The sequence below is a fragment of the Podarcis liolepis genome (genome assembly GCF_965112155.1).
Source record: "Podarcis liolepis genome assembly, chromosome: 5".
NCBI lineage: Eukaryota > Metazoa > Chordata > Lepidosauria > Squamata > Lacertidae > Podarcis > Podarcis liolepis.
In genome coordinates this window covers 34445389-34463147 of record NC_139556.1, presented here as the reverse complement: position 1 = coordinate 34463147, position 17759 = coordinate 34445389, and the positions used below count along the sequence as shown (strand labels likewise).

Below are 17759 nucleotides of genomic sequence, written 5' to 3'. Positions count from 1 at the left end.
CCCGCCCCCAAGTAAGAAATGTATGAAGTTGCCTTGCGCATCATCGCTCCATCTAATTCACTATTGTCTACTCTTGATGGGCAACAGCTTTCTGTGAATTTAGGCAGGGGTTTCTCCCAACCATACTTGATAAGCTGGCGAATGAACCAGGGATCTTTTGCAGGCAAAGGATGTGCTCTACCGCTGAGCCAGAGTCCCTCCCAAGACATTGCTTCCCTGAGCTCAGTTCTGTGATGCTATAAAGAACTGGTAATGTACATCAATATAAAGCACACTTAACTCTACCTTCCTGCCCCTAAAGCTAACTTCTGCTTTCACTTAGATAAAAGGGATGGAATTATTTCATTGTTGTTGTTTGTGGGTGTATACTAATCACGCTCCAAAACTGAAGTGAAATATGGGTAAGGCAGAAAGCAGTGTGCCTGTGAGGTCGACCATTTTTAGGCATGCCCAACTGATGTGTGATTGTGGACGAGCGGGTCCTTTTGGACTCAGAAGAGGCAGAAGCCTTAAACAGCGCAGGACCGCAATACCTCAAGGACTGTCTCTTTCCATATGAACCTGCCCAGACCCTGAGATCATCTTCTGAGGCACTTCTTCGTGTGCCTCCTCTTCAGTAGGTCTGGAGGGTGGCAACACGAGAATGGGCCTTCTCTGCAGTGGCTCCCTGTCTGTGGAATGCTCTCCCCAGGGGAGTTCGTCTGGCGCCTTCATTATACACCTTTAGACGCCAGGCAAAAACGTTCCTTTTTAACCAGGCCTTTGGTGGATTTGATTGACCTCCTATGCCCTTTTAAAATGTGGGGTTTGGTGGGGGCGTTATTGGGTTGTTGTTTTTCTTTTGATTATATATATTGTTGTTTTATATTCTGATTTTGTTCCGTGAACCGCCCTGAGACCTCCAGGTATAGGGCAATATATAAATTCAATAAATAATTAATAAGAAGAATGGGGGGGGGCGGAGTGAAGTGCAATGGGGCAGGCTTATGTGTGCTCTGATAACGTGCATTGTAGAACTGTATACAGAACTGTGGGGAATGCAAATCTCCACTTGGGTCCAATACTGAAACATAACCAACACCATCACTGAAGCAAGAAAGCTTCGTTAAAAGTCTGAAAATGCTATCCCTACAGAGGTCTGTTGTTGCTGACCTTTACTCACCTATTCACAAACCATTTGAGTGTCTAAGGTGCCCTAAGAGTCTAGTGCTGCTGCTGATTTTCAGTGCAGGTTTGCCGATATTATTTTGATAATTTTTTATTATTATTAATGGTTTGTAACTTTATGTATGGCTATACACTGCCTTGGTTCTTGGAGGAGAAGCAATAAATAAAATAAGTACCAGTATTTTTTAAAAAATGACAAGAGATGTCTGAAACACAAGATAACATTTGGAAGAAGGATCAAGATGCCACTGCCCCTTCAATTCCATGGTTTCCTTCAGAGATAAACACCTACCTCTCAGTTGGCTGAAGGTGGTGATAAATTTGCTGGTCACAGACTTCAGCTCATTATTGGCCAGAGTGATGAGATGGATTCCTTCCGAGACGTGCCTCATGACTTTGTAAAGGGCAATGGGGAACGTCATCAGTTTGCAATCTGCCAAATCTACAGCGAAACACCAAGGGGAGGAAAGGAGGGCGAGAGAGTGAGTTCAGTTTTCCAGGCAAAATGTATTGTGTTCCAACACATCTCATTTTAATTGGCCGTCTGTGAATTCCCCCGAGGCTCTGGCATGATCCGTCCAACCTCACCGGGACCCTCCACCAGATTGTCAGTTGTGTCTGGTCCCCACTCAACATGCATGACAATACATTCCTAACATAATAATTTATATAATAATAATTTATTATTTATACCCCGCCCAACTAGCTGAGTTTCCCCAGCCACTCTGGGTGAAGGAGGACAGAAAAACCTGAGCAAAGCCATTTTGATCATCAGAGACATTCCATGAACAAATCACACACTTTTGCCCCATTAAAAGTGAATTAGATAGCATTAAATGAACTGCTGGGGTTTTTTGTTTTGTTTTTTTTAATTTATAAAATAATTTTTATTAACCGGCCAATCACATCAAATCAAATCACATCACATAAATTCCGAATTACAAAGCCGAATTTTAAATTTTGTTGAGGGAACCCATATTTCAAGATCTGAAGGGGGATTCTGATCATCTTCTTGCTACTGCGTTAATGTCCAAATCAGTCCAAACAAAGTTCATAATTCTATCCAGACTTATCTTGCTGTTTCCACATCACATCTTGTTCATATATTTTCTCTTTTTCTTTATGATCTCTTCTGATAGTCTCCTTAAGCTGATAAACACTAATAATAATCCTGTGTGAATTTTTCCGTTCTTCCAGTCCTCAAATCGAGATGGTTTCCATATATCATCGCCTTCACAGATAACAGCGCTCTTTCCATCATTAATTACAGAACTGTCGTTCTTAAGTCCCACTGAGGAGTTTCATCCACAATATAAAAACAGCTCTATTTCTCTATTTCTCCTCTCAGACTTAAGTCCTCCGACAGAACTTCCCAATATGGCGACGGTATTTTTAACTGCGTCATTCCAAAGCCCTTATACATTCCACGCTCTTCTTAAAACATGCTCTGGTTCAAAAGTTTATCTCCACACAGCCTTAAATCCACAGCTTAAGTCCTTAAAACGACATTTCTGACTTGTGGGTGGAGGGGATTCTTGTTTAATCACATAAAGGAAAGAAAGGAAGGTTTTTTCCCCCCTCCCCCATCAGTCCCTTTGCCCTACCGAGTCTTGGCGTATCTTCTCATGATCTATACTTGTTCCTCCGACTCGTCTTGTTTTATCAGAGATCTCTTCTGTTAGCAGTCTTTACTCCCCCTTCTTCCTTGAAATATGTGCATTAGCTTCTTCCAAATTATTTCTTTTGAAGTTCTTGCAGCTAGTGGCACGGATCAGAGACGGCGTCCAGGAGTGCCGAAATCCCACAGGAGGGCATTGTGCCTAGTGCCCCCATCCCTACAAATTCGAGGGTGGTATAGGGCACAGCAGGCAAGGGCAGTCCCCCACCATAATCCTGGGGGGGTAGGGAGGCTATTTACTCCCATCACGGCCTCCAATTTACCTCGTGTGGGTCGGAGAGATGTTATTGTCAGCCATCTTCTGATGCGCCCCTAGTGGTCCCTCTGAACTGAACTGCTGGAGTTTGGACCTCAAGCCTTACGAGTGATTTCTTTTCCCGACTGTAAAATGCAGGAATGATAGCAAACTGGTCAACATGAAAGTCTTTTTTTCCTACACTGGATTTCTCTGCCTAACACCTCTAGCATTTCTCTCTAAACTAAATTTGCATTTCGGAAATACCTTGGATCTGAACTCCAGATGCCAGAATGTCACATTGATCAAAATAAAGCACAACAGGCTGGCATGGGGACAGACAAGGGCTGCTTAAACATACCTGCTTGACTTAATTCCAAGTGAGAAATCGCTTTGCTTTAGTTTAATTAATCACAGAATTAAAATCCCTATTCAGTCATATGTTCTTATGGTCTGCAGTTATAACTCAAGGCTATTAATTCCAATTTTTAAAATAAATAATGTACATAAAGGTGAGGTGTTTTGTATGTGTGTGTTTGTATGTGTGTGTGTGTGTGCATGCAAATCTTAGAGCACCTGTGCACCTTCTTCCAAATACTGAACACACACAACAGCCCCAGAAAGATTTTCTTTCTTTCATGCAAAATGAAAATTGGACATACTAAAATTCCAGGAAGCAAAAGGCTGCTATTTTGGAATAATAGTACAAAGGCATTTTACTCTACAACCATCAAAGCTGCAGAAGAGGCATTCATAAATCCATGCTGCTTAGCCACTGATTAATCATCTCCTTCCTTCACTGAGCGAGCACAGACACAGCCTTATAAAGCACTGTGGTACCTTGAAGAAGAATAAATTTATGGGGGGGGGCATAAACTTTTGCAGATTAGAAGAGCTCAACTTCATTAAAAGCACCTGGATCACAAAAACTTACACGGTAACAAATCTGTTTATCATTAACATGCCGTAAGATGCTTATTTGACTTTGCTGTAAGAACACAGTGACTACCCTAGAATTAGTCACCAGAAAATGCTGGGATGCTTTGCTGGGATGCTACTGTTGAAATGTACTGAAGGATGCTATATTACTCTTCTGGAATCACCTTTGTATCCAACTTGCTTTATCTGCAACCAATTACTGTAGTGCAGATACACTGGAAATCAAAACAGGATGATGAGGCACAAAACTCATCCTCCAAGCCCCCTGGTCCATGGAACGTACTCTCTTCATCTCTGGCTCGGTGCTACTCCCCTCTGCAGCCTCCACATCAAAAACGGGTCAGATTCTCATTCTGCAAAATAGTGACCACCTTCAGCCCTGCATTTCCCAGTGATTCCTATCCAAACATTTTATCACCATCTCACTGCACAGCTTCTCTCTTGCCAACAAACAGCTTGCTTGCTGGATGTCTTGCTCCTCTCAAAGCCTTCAGCTGAATTATACCTGGGCACTTATTGGGTTGGGCTGTTGTTTTTGGTTATGCGACTCCAGCTCAGGAAGCAGTGTGAGGTCAATCAGTTAGGTCCAGACTTAAGTTAGTGATTTAATGGGGACCTCAGGGCACTTAAATTTCAATGGGAACTAAATGCAAATGCCATATTTTTCCATGTATAACACGCCCCTGTGTATAAGACGACCCCTATTTTGGGGGACTCGAAATTAAGGAAATGGGGGAAGATTGCCCAGAGCTCTTAAGCTTTTTGGGGGGGATTGCCGAGAGTTGTAACTCAGTGGCAAAGCATATGGTTTTCATGCAGAAGGTCCCAGGTTGGATCCTCAGCACCTCCAAGCAGTCCCTGGCCTGAAACCCTGGAGATCAGGTGCCAGTTAGCCAACCTGATGCCCTCCAAATGGTATTGCACTATAACTGCATCAGCCTCAGCCTGTATGGCCAGTGATGATGGGAACTGTAAAGCAGAGGGCCCCACGTGGGCTGCCCCAGGTACAGTATAGACAGTACTAAGCCAGTGCTGACCCAGCATCAGGCAGCTTCCTGCGTTCCTATGGACACAACTCAATGGATGTTTTGGGTGAGAGGAGAACACAGGGCAAAGGGAAAACCAGCAACCATCCTCACAGCTTACAAAAGCCTTTGACCAACTGCAGGTTATTATTACAACATAAAATCCAATAAACCAGCAGTTTTCAATCAGTGTGCTGTGGCACCCTGGGGTGCCTTGAATGATGGTCAGGGGTGCTTCGGACAACACTGGCCTCGACCCCTCTTTCCTTCCATCCCTCCTGGGATGCCCTCTTGCATCTCTGCCTCCCCAAGGCTTGCACAGCTGTTTGTTGCAGCAGCCCTGGTTACAAGCTCCTCAGGCGAATGGTGCCTCTGGGGCTGGCCAGGAGTGCTTGCTAGGCCCCTGTGGGGCAGTGTGAGGAGGCACCTCTCTTTTGGGGGGGGAGCACAGAGACTAGGGGCAGCAGCAGCAGCTGCCTAGAGGACTCCCAAGGGGAGAGGAGAGGAGGCTGAAGGAACAAGGGAGGGTGTTCGAAAAGGGGTGAGGGGTGTCACAGAAAGAATGTACAGTGGACACTCGGGTTGCGAACATGATCCGTGCGGGAGGCACATTCGCAACCCGCAGCGCCATGTCTGCACACATGCGGGTCGCGATTCAGCACTTCTTTGCATGCGCAAAGCACCATTTAGTGCATCTGCGCATGCGCGAGCACCGAAACCTGAAGTAACCCATTCCGGTACTTCTGGGTTTGGCGTGGTGCGCAACCCGAAAACGCACAACCTGAAGCATCTGTCACCTGAAGTATGACTGTAGTTGCTCAAGGGAGCTGTGGACTCAAAAAGGTTGGAAACCTCTGCAATAAACCATAAAATAATAAAGCTGTTCACAACATAGTAATGCTCATTACACACACACACACACACACACACACACACACATCCAATTAGCCTCATTCATTTAGGCTCACCCATATTTCCCCCCGTCAAACAAAGCTTTGGTACGTGCATTATTTATGACACAGATCAATGCTGTGCAATCTCAGAACGTTTGAGAGTGCTCAAAGAAACTGCAACAGTTAGCCCCATAGATTGCCAATGCTTTGCCCAGGATGATCTTATGTCCTGTGAGCAGAAGACTAGTTTTCCCATCTCCCTTGTGGGATTATCACTGCAGGGCAGTTACTCTTACAAGTGGAATGTTTTTGCGTTTCATTAAATCTTCATTTCATGAATATCCTTGTCTTACTGCTGTGCACCCCAGTGGCTCATACAAGGATAATTGCAACTAAATCCACCCGTGTGTGTAATTTTTCACACGTGATGCTATTCTCTCTCTCTCTCTCTCTCTCTCTCTCTCACACACACACACACACACACACACACACACACACACTATCTGTGTTGGGGAGAAGGTGCCCCATGAGAAACATCCTCAACACATCCCTCCTTCCAAGGAGTGCATCAGGCTTCCATAACCAACCAGCTCTTCCTCAATACAGCAGAAAGCCACCTTTGTATCCAGTCGGGATGTTTCAATTATTTCCCATCCTTTATGACCGCCTTCCTCAACCTGGTTGCCCTCTAGATGTTTTGGATTCCAATTCCAGCCAGCTACAGCCAGCATGGAGGGATGACAGGAGAGGAACTCAAAACATCTGGGGAGCACCAGGTTGGGAAAGGCTGCCCTGTGGAAATACTTTGTGGATAAATTCCTTATGACACGGGTGGGGCAGCTGTGGCCTTCCATATGTTGTTGTTGGGCCACAACTCCCATCATCCCTCACCATTGTTTGCATTGGTTGGGGCTGATGGGTGTCGGAACCCAACAACAGCTGCAGTGCCATTGGTTCTCCCCCTCTGCTTTATGGTCATACCTCTCTCTATGAACTGCTGTCATAACCAGTGTCTTTCCCACTGGCAGAGCACCTCAACATCCATCTTGAATCATGTCGCAAGGCCTAGGTGCGATCTGCCTTAGCAGCGACATGCAGACCAAAAATTGTTGAACATTGTGGAGATCGGACCAGAACCTAATTTTATTGTGTTGGTCATTTGGCTCAACAACCAAAAGACTCAAAATGTCCAGCAAGGAACTGACTACAATATACCAGTGAGAAAGCATTTCCTACTCAACGAAGAGTTGTGAATAGTTATTTAGATCACTCACAGAGATGCAATTTATTCACTTCAAGAAATACCTAATACTTATATTGCTTTTTGCTGTATTTTTGGGCCTGCATGCATCAATACTTTCAGTAATTAGCATTTTAATCACATTGGGATGTGCCTTGCAAAGTTCCCTGATAGAAGCCAGATCGTATCAACATTTTCTCATTAATGAGCCTTAGCATAGAGTGGGTTTCAATTCAAGATGGAGCTGAAACTTTGCACTAAAGATACAACTTCGTTCCCATTTGCTCGTGTTGTACTTCTGCTTTATAAAACAAAACAAAAAAAACATAATCAATTCCATTTTTTCTTATTGGTTTTTGTTACTTTATTAATATACCGTATTTTTCGCACCATAGGATGCACAGGACAATAGGACGCACCTTGTTTTAGAGGGGGGAGAACAAGAAGAAAAAATTCTCCCCCTCTCTGCCCAGCGCCCCTTTAGCGAAGTGGCAGGAGGCGCTGCACAGAGAGGGGGAGAATTTTCCCCCTCTTCTTTTCCCGCTCTAAAACAAGGTGCCGTTTGGGGTGCGTTCAGGCAGCTACCTTGGAAGCCTGGAGAGCGAGAGGGGTCGGTGTGCACCGACCCCTATCGCTCTCCAGGCTTCAGGATCCTTTCGACCTGCTCTTTGGGGCTGGCGGGGGGAAGCCCACCACCAGCCCCAAAGAGCAGGTAAGGGAGCAGCAGAAAGGCACAGCGGAGAGGCTGCTGCCATAGTCGCGCGTCACCTCTCCAGCTGGGAGAGGGTCGGCGGGGCTTCTTTAGCCCTGCGCGCGCTCTTCCGGCTGGAGAGGTGACGCACGGCTATAGAGGCTCCTTCCACAGCCACACGTCACCTCTCCAGCCGGGAGAGGGTCACGGGGGCTTCTTTTGCCCCGCACGTGCTCTCCCGGCTGGAGAGGTGACGTGCGGCTATAGAAGCTCCTGCCATAGCCGCGCGTCACCTCTCCAGCTGGGAGAGGGTCACGGGGCTATGGTTTCTTTAGCCCCGCACGTGCTCTCCCGGCTGGAGAGGTGACGCACGGCTATAGAGGCTCCAGCCATAGCCGCGCGTCACCTCTCCAGCTGGGAGAGGGTCGCGGGGCTATGGTTTCTTTAGCGCTCTCCCAGCTGGAGAGGTGACGCGCGGCTATGGCGTCTTCGCTCCATAGGACGCACACACATTTCCCCTTCATTTTTGAAGGGGAAAAAGTGCGTCCTATAGAGCGAAAAATACGGTACCTAATTCTTCCTTTGAAACACCCGGAGTTGCCACTAAACTCCCATTCTTGCAGGTACTGAACATATCCTTAGTTGGAACCCTAAACATATGCCATTGGATGTTAAATTCTAAGCATATTGCTCAGAAGCAAGTGTAAAATGTCATACACACACATACACACAAAAACTTAAATATGTAAGACATTTTAACACCTCAAAATCAACTTGGCATCTTCTTTGCCATGTCCTTTGGTTGTTTATTGTTAATACAGCTTTTTTGTGGATTTTAATTGTATTTAAAATTACAGTTCTTGTTTGTAATTTTTGGAAGCCTCCTTGCGAGGCTTCTTGTTCTTGAAGAATGAGGTATAAAATTATTTAATAAATTAAATAACAAAAGAAAACTTTCCAATGATTCTACTGAAAGCTAGGTCAGGTCTTTTCGATTACACGTGTCATTCCTATGTGTATTTAATTCTTCACATATTCTTCCTTTAACTCTTCAAGTGATATTTCTCTAAGCACAAGCCCACGGGATTTCACTAAACGAAAAAGTTCACATTTTAAATAAAAAAATGTTTTTTTTATCAGCTTCATTCTCAACAAGTTTTTCTACTCCACTGCATTATTTTATATAGTCAAGAGTGTAAATCGATACCACATTAAGTTTTAAATTAAATCTATAATGACTTTATAGCACAGATCCAAATTGTCATAACAAGGAGCTACAGGCATGGGCGCTTCTATCTTTTTTGCTTTCTTGTAAAGCCATTCACTACTCCTACAACCATATGTACCGTGTCCATCAATTAAATTAGTATTAATGACAAGCAAGTTACCGTATCAAATTCAAATTGCCTGCTACGGGGACTGACACCAGTGAGTCAGCATATGGAAGGACGTCTTGCTGTCTCTTTGAGCGCCACTAGCAATAATCTTCCAAATGCTTCCCTTACCTGCCATATTGCTATTTTCTGACAAAACTCAAGTGCAGTTTTGTTGGCACATTTTAACATTTCACCCTCCAGGATTATAGATGGCAGATTTGCTAAAGTTAACTTCAAGAACAGGTGCTGACCATTTTGAAGATCTTCCTTGAGGGAACTAATAAATCCCTTTCTGAACAGGTGGCAGAATATTTGAATGTTGGCCTGCTAATGTTGTTAGCTTCCAACTTTCTGCCTTTTTCTTTAGAGGCTGTGATTTTTTATTTTTTAAAATATTTTGTACTTTCTTTCATGCTTGAGTTGATAATAGCAAATACTTGATTGGCTGATTGATCTGTGTGTTTCCCCCACCTTCTTTGCACCAGGTATCTCTCAGCTCAGTCAACTTACCTGAGGGGCCCTTTGTCTGAAAACATTTGCCAGAAATTAAAAGTGGCAGTGAGGTTTCATTTTGGAAGGGGAGCAGCTATGGCAAAAAGCTGACTGACTGACCACCGAAGAAGAAGAAGAAGAAGAGGAGGAGTTTGGATTTGATATCCCGTTTTATCACTACCCTAAGGAGTCTCAAAACGGCTAACATTCTCCTTTCCCTTCCTCCCCCACAACAAACACTCTGTGAGGTGAGTGGGGCTGAGAGACTTCAGAGAAGTGTGACTAGCCCAAGGTCACCCAGCAGCTGCATGTGGAGTAGTGGGGACGCGAACCTGGTTCCCCAGATTACGAATCTACCGCTCTTAACCGCTACACCACACTGGCTCTCTTAGACTGACCATCACTCCAACGAGTGAACGTACAATGGATGCTCGTGTTGCGAACATGATCTGTAAGGGAGGCAAGTTTGCAACCCACAACCCGCACATCTGCGTATGCACGGGTCATGATTTGGCACTTCTGCGCATGGTGCGATTCAGCGCTTTTGTGCATGCGCAAGTGCCGGAACCCGGAAGTAACCCGTTCCATTACTTCCAGGTTCAGCACGGTGCGCAACCCGAAATCGCGCAACCTGAAGCATCTGTAACCCGAGGTATGACTGTACACTGCTTGAAGTTGGTTTGGTTTTTTAAAACCAATATTTGCACAATTAATGAAAATCCAAAGGAGCTGCTAAGTTTTTGCTAAGTGACCTAGTGAATGTGCCATCAGAAGATGCCCACGAAAAAGAGATGGTGTGACTCGCACTTTCATTTTTTCACTGCCCCTAGAGCTGAAAAATCAGTGGGCTGAGAGAGTTGCTTCTTGGTTAGCAGTGCAACAACTCCACCTGCTGGATGTCCAGCCAGAGTGAATAAAGAGTTCATAAACCACAACATCATAGATATAACTATGAGTGTTGATCTCATGAGGCCCAGTTAATGATCTGGGCTCAACTGATGCAAAAGCATTGCTGACGCTAAGCAAATCAGTTCCTTGGATAGGATTACAGGTGTAACAAATAATTATTTGCAAGAGTTGGTCTCATCCTCCATTATATCCCTTAAAGGTAAAGGTAAAGGGACCCCTGACCGTTAGGTCCAGTCGCGGATGACTCTGAGGTTGCGATGCTCATCTCACTTTACTGGCCGAGGGAGCTGACGTACAGCTTCTGGGTCATGTGGCCAGCATGACTAAGCCACTTCTGGCGAACCAGAGCAGCGCACGGAAATGCCGTTTACCTTCCCACTGGAGCGGTACCTATTTATCTACTTGCATTTCGTGCTTTCAAGCTGCTAGGTTGGCAGGAAGAAGAGGAAGAAGAAGAGTTTGGATTTGATATCCCGCCTTTCACTCCCCTTCAGGAGTCTCAAAGCGGCTAACAATCTCCTTTCCCTTCCTCCCCCACAACAAACACTCTGTGAGGTGATTGGGGCTGAGAGACTTCAAAGAAGTGTGACTGGCCCAAGGTCACCCAGCAGCTGCATGTGGAGGAGCGGAGACGCGAACCCGGTTACCCAGATTACGTGACTACTGCTCTTAACCACTACACCACACTGGCAGGGGCTGACCAACGGGAGCTCACCCTGTCACAGGGATTCGAACCGCTGACCTTCTGATCGGCAAGCCCTAGGCTCTGTGGTTTAACCCACAGCACCACCTGTGTCCCTTATTATATCCCTTAGTAACGTGATTTAACAAATGCAATTAATACCCAGCCTGCATGTTTAATATATACAGTGGTACCTCGGGTTAAGTACTTAATTCGTTCCAGAGGTCTGTTCTTAACCTGAAACTGTTCTTAACCTGAAGCACCACTTTAGAAATTCTGTTTGTTTTTATATTCACTGTTTACATAGTTTTAAACGGCTTAGAGTAGTTAAAACAGCTTAGAGTAGAACTTGTTGCTGTGAGTCTCTCTGCTTTGAAACAATTGTCTTGTTTTTATACACGTTTCACTTCCTGCTCTGTCGAATTCTAGTTTTAGAGGAACTGTGGATTTGAATTCATTTTATTTTCTGTGTCACCTAGAGAACTGGCACTGATGGGCAGCTGATAAGTGGATTACTTTGGCTTGCCTCTGAAATATTTATTTCACTCACCAAGCGAATCTGCTTTGTTTTCAACCGTTTCATTCACTTTTCTGGCTACTCTGGCAACTGCTTCTCCCATCTTTTTCTCCATGCAGTCACGTCCCACCAAGAAAACACTTTGGGAGCTGCTAAAACAAACAAACAACAGATTCCATTGGACTAGTACTTCATAAGGGTTTTCAAAACATTTTTTAAAGACAGACAAATAGCACTTATTCTAAAACCAACATGCAGCTAAAATTCAGCATCGACCACAACTGCCAGGATGCCCCCACCCCCAAGAATCCTTACCAAGAGAGAACAGAACTGGGACAATTCTAAGAAAATATTGTCCATTAGTCCCCTTTCGTTCTTTGCAACTGGTGTTGCCTGAGACATGCAATGAGTTCAAGAGGCAAATACATCTTGCAATGCAGAAGCTGGCCAGTAGATGTGAATTTATGCTGTGGGAAACATACACATGGACATAAAAGGGCTAAGCCTCTGCTTGTAGAATTTACCGTTCTTTGTCAGCAGCCAGCAGAAAAGCTGGGAGTCATTTTCCTTTCTTTTGTAAGTAACATATTAAAAGTGGATCTCTGTTATCTTTCAGCTTATCTCACCATCGAACATCTGAGTAAGAGGGGGAGTGAAATACTACCAAATCATTGTGAATTATTTTCATGTACTTCCAGCTATCAAAGAAACTAGATAGTTTATAACAAGGAAGGCTCTATCGGTCCCAAACAAAAAGGCAGGTTAAACTATAAGACTACAGATATTATTTGTTCAGTGCCAGGGATACAAACAAGTTTACCCTAACAGTATTTCTGAAATCTGAAGCATACATATGGGAAGGAAATCCAACTGAAATCAATAGGCTTGCATCTGGTTCCCCACTTTTGAACGATATAAAACTATTTGTGTGAATCCCAGTGGGTGAATTTAAAATGACATAAGATGAAATAAGGAAGAGAGGAGAAATACCTCCCTTTACATATGAAAAGTTAGAAGAAGGTCCCATGCAGTTTGGCATTAAAGAGAGAACCCAAATCAGAAAATATTCAAGGCTACAGAGGCAATTTACCTAGGAAAGGACTAACTCAAAGCAAAGCAACTTTTCCACTGTTATCAATGGGCCAACTCCAAGTTGCATATTGCCTATTATTATTTCCACAGGCATTATTAAATTGGAAGACTAAAAAGGCACAAGAGACATTAAAACAAGCACCAGGCAGGCCTCTTTAGGGTGGGTGTTCTACAATGGAGGGGCCACTGTTGAGAAGGCCCTTTCTCAGTCTAATAGGAATATAGTCACTATTAGCTGTCCGAGTAATAAATTACACATGTATTACCAGCAATTTCTGGAGCAATCTGATTACTTACATGCTGGTAAAATGCCCGTCTATGTGGTCTGGTCCAACGTTTACTGCCCAATGCTCAGCATATTCCAGTCTACAATTGTTAGTGCGTTCTGCTGGCGTTTTAAGTTAGTAAAGATACATGCAAAGAAATACTGAGAGGTTTTTCTAGCCACCACAAAAGCAGCCCAGCAGCTTGGTCCTATATTTAGTTGACAGAATAGCAAAATTAAAATGCTGGACCAGTGGTGGAAAACCAATCTGCTGAGCTGAGGGACACTGCCAAACAAGTAATACTAAACCTGTCTGGGACTGGGGGTTATCTATGCCTTGAACAAATCTCAGAGTACAAAGCTAGGAGTATAACACAGCCTCCATCTGCCAACCACAACTGTGTTGGAGCAGAGAACACACAAGCTCAACGCTACCATGCACTGCAGCCCGTAATTGTTTGCATTCAACCAGCATGTATGCCACAAGCTTCTACATGCTGGCATAGTAGTTAAATCTTGTTGATTTCAAAGGGAACTTAATTCTAGGCAAGCACGCCTAGGACAGCAGCCTTTTAAAGTTATCCACAACATTTGAAAAAGCTTACAATTTGTGAGTGCTGCATTATTTTTCTGTGGTTGAAGATGACTACATATAGGGCGATTTTTCAATATGCCGTTCTAAATCAGTTATGAAGTCCACAGCATGGCAACAGTTTCATAAAATGTTATCTGGCAAACATCGCGATTTTGAGAAAACTGTGTAGCCAGCCAGTGCTTCCTCTGTTTCTTTTCATTCTGCAGCCCTTCCTTACCCCCATGAAAGAAGAAACTGAGGTTGTTTTCTTCAGAGTAAGAACAAAAAACGTTGCCCTGTTATTTACCACTCTTTTTCTTTACTCCCATCTCCCCTTCTACCTGTGTGTGTACGAGATAAGTCTTCCTCTCCCCCTGTAATGACTTTACTGCCATTTTAATTATTATTTTTTACTAAATCTACTATTTTTGTGAATTTTAAATTTGCCCCTAAAACTGCATAGAACATTAATATATTCTCCAGAAATCTTCAGTTGAAGCATGCTATCCTTAATTTTCCTATAATTATATGCATCAAATTTAGATTTTGTTGTTGTTGTTCAACATTTTCCCTGATTAGTTGCATTCACTGTGACTCATCACTGTATTTTGGATTATCCTGGACCTGAATACCACCATTTGGTATCCAAGCCCCCAACCAAAGTCCTGCTTGGATGCATTTTGGCTCGCCTGCTGATGATTTCATCAGTGTGTGGTGATTTAGACCTGCTACTTAGTAGCAGTTGCCAGGACATTACCATGTTCGCCTCTACGTAACTCCATCTTCTTTCAGATATTGTGCTATATCGGTATATTGTGATGTTTAGCTGGTGATATATCAGGATATTGAAAACCAGATATCTCCCAGCCCTAACATACAGTACTTTGCAACCTGCCCTTCTCATGTTCCAAGGTCACATTTCTCTCACACTTAGCCTGGCTTCTGGGCAAGGACTTCTGCCTCTTACTCTCTCGCTCCACCACTAGGCTTGTAGCTGTTTTTAATCATTCCCCACCCCACTAAATATTTTCCAGTCTGGTATAACACTGCCCTCCACAATTATGTGAGGATTATCGAGTACAGGCTCTGCGCACCAACACACAAAACAGGCACTTCCCCCAAACTGCTACTTTCACAGGCCAACAACCCAATGTTGTTGTTTTTCTAAAAAAATGTTTACTCTCATTGACTCAAGAAAATCACCATTTTATAGTTCAAATCAGGAAAAATAAATACAGTAAATGGACAAAAGTAGAAAGATTCACAAAATGTTTAGGGGTATGCGTCCCGGTGTCCCCCCAGAAAAAAGCACTTCAACAACCAAACAGAACTGACCTGCTCAAGATGTATCAAGTTGAGGGGACTCAGCTGAGGCTGTGTGCACATCAGGCACTGAAAGCACATCCTTTTCCAAACACAACCCAAATGCGGAGAACAGTAGTTTGCCCCTCACAGAACTACAATTCCCAGAAGCCTTTGAAACACAAACACACACACACACACACAACTACAGTTCCATTAAATTTGCTCCATTTGTTTAAAATTGGGGAGGGGGGGTTCAATAAAAATGAATGGGCAAGAAAACCAAACCAAAGAAACTACAGTTCCCAGGATTCTTTGGGGGAAATTAATATGCTTTAAAGAGATAGCATCGTGCCTGCAGTCGAGCCTTCAACGAGAAGGCATTTTGGAGCCACTGCCTAGGGAACAAGCTATAAATCTAACTTGAAACTGGAGACTACACGCAAAACAGAACCTCGATCTTTATACCTTATACCTCAATAAATTTTGAGGTTTATACGGTAAAATTGGTTTTTTTAAATGAATTAAATATAAAAAGGTTAAAAATTGGGGATAAGAACTTGTTGAATTTACAATTCGAATGGAAATATAAGAAGGGGAGGTGTGGGGAAGTCAGGGAAAGATGTTATAGAAAATAAGGATTGGAAATTGTTTGTGTTTTTCATTGTTTGTTTGTTTTTTGGCTTTTTAAAATGGAAAATTCCTAATAAATATTTATTAAAAAAACAACAACAACAGATCCTCGATCTTGTTCCATGAGAAGATTCCCTCCACCAGTTTTTTTTGTTTGTTTAAAACCCTTCATTTCCTTGGGCGGGGGAAAGATATCCCTTCATTCTAAGAACAGCAGAGGCAGCTGTAAAACAGAGACAGAAAAGGCATCCCACCACACACCCATGTTGTGTTTAATAGGGGTTTCCACTCAAGGCCTGTTAAAGGAAATGAGGCCTTGGACTACAACTCCCATCAGCCCACCCTGCCGCGGCGGATGGCCAGGGACGATGGGAGCAGTGGTTCGGGGTCGCACCAGGGACCCTCTCTTTCGCGTCCTCCGCTCTGCAGCTGAATGGCAGCCGGAAGTGGGAGCTGTGCGCCGCGCTCGGTTCCTTCCCCACGAGCCGCGGAGCCTCCTGCGCTCCCTCGCCGCCGCCGCCGCCGCCCCAAGCTCCGCTTTGCTGGTTGGCAGATGCGCCTCTTACCGGAAAGCTAAGGCGAGCTGGTCCTTTGCACGCCGCCGCTGCAGCTCCACGCACCTGCGGGGCAGACCATGGTGAAGAGCAGCAACAGCTGCCTCTCCCCTTCCAGGAGGGATGGAGGAAATCCAACACAAGGGAGCCGGAGGGGGAAGCGGCGGCAGAGCAAAGGAGAGCCAATCGGTGCAGGAGCCCATGCAAGGAGGCCTGCGAGCCTGCAAGAGAAAAGGGAGCAGGCACCCAATTCCCTCTCCGTTAGAGAGCGCCCTCCCCTGTTGCAAGGAAGGGACCCTCGTGCCGGGAGCGACCGGCCAACTTTAGACTGCCACCGCGGAATACCGTGTTTGCATTTTGATTCAGTCCTCCGGTTAGAAAGCTATCCCATCAGAGAAAGGGCTTGAATGTTACTCCTTTGCGCGTTTGGGGGTTTAGTGTGCGTGAAGAACAAACTCAGTAGCCCACCTTGCATGTTGGTTTGTTTTACTATTCGTGTTTATAGCCCAGCCCACCCTTCACTATCAGGTCTCAGGTGGGTTACAAAGGCAAAACAAATGCAGTTTATAGGAGAGTTATAAAGAAAACGGCTCAGGACTGCAATACCTCAAGGGCCGCCTCATCACCCAGACCCTGTGATCATCATCTGAGGCCCTTCTTCATGTGCCTCCTCCACAAGAGGCCCAGAGAGCAGCAAAACAAGAACAGGCCTTTTCTGTGGTGGCTCCCCAGTTGTGGAATGCTCGCCCCAGGGAGACTCACCTAGTGCCTTCATACTTTAGGCCCCAGGCGTAAACATTCCTCTTCTCCCTGGCCTTTGCCTAATTAAACAATCGGGTGGCCTTTTGAACTGGGTGTGGGTGTTACCGCTTAGTTTACTATGTTATGTATTATTTTGTGTTTATACTGTAATCTGTCCTGAAGGGCAGTGTAGAAATATAATAAATAATAATAATAATAATTTTGAAACGTACTAGCTATGATGCTTATGTTCTACCTTCATCGTCTCTCTGTGTTTCTGAATAACACTTGCTGGGAAATAGCATGGGGGGAGTGCTGTTGCACCCAGATCCTGCTTGCAGACTTCCCATAGGCATCCAGTTGGCCACTGTGAGAATGGGATGCTGGGCTACGTGGGCCTTTGGCTCTTATCTAGAATGGCTCTTTTCTTAATGTCACAAAACAACAACAGTAAAATAAAAAGTTCTGCTTCAAGTGTCAAAAATACTTGACAAGTCATTGCAAGGTTACATTGCAAGGTCCTCTTGTGGGAAAGGAACGTGGGAACAGTTAAATTGTTTTCTGGTAGAAAACTTTGATTTTGTTGGCAATTCTCTTTTCCCTTCAGCGATTTTTCATGCTACAAAAAGCTGCTTTGTTTCCTTGGAGGTAGCAGGAGCTAGAAATCATGTCACCTTTAGAGTTTTGGAGTAAGTTGTCAGCAATATGCTGATGACACACAGCTCTACTTCTCAGGACCTTGGGACTGGATAAG

General features: G+C 44.4%; 1 protein-coding gene across 5 annotated transcripts in view; it reads right to left on the bottom strand.

Moving 5' to 3' along the window:
• Positions 1-17175, bottom strand: part of LRRC20 (leucine rich repeat containing 20) — an 80721-nt gene extending 63546 nt beyond the window's left edge. For 2 of the 5 annotated variants that reach the window (XR_014526189.1, XM_083503238.1), the window contains exons 1-3: positions 16277-17164; positions 11878-11996; positions 1460-1609 (exon numbers count right to left, since the gene is read on the bottom strand). Coding sequence is in view for 2 of the 5 variants with exons in the window: in XM_083503238.1 (XP_083359364.1) it covers positions 1460-1609; positions 11878-11996; positions 16277-16467 (460 nt within the window). In the remaining 3 variants the exon portion in view is untranslated. Of the gene's footprint in view, positions 1-1459; positions 1610-11877; positions 11997-15110; positions 15529-16276 lie in introns of those variants that run through there. The other 3 variants (XR_014526188.1, XR_014526190.1, XM_083503239.1) reach the window with 3 other exon arrangements.
• Between the last annotated feature and the right edge of the window lie 584 nt (positions 17176-17759).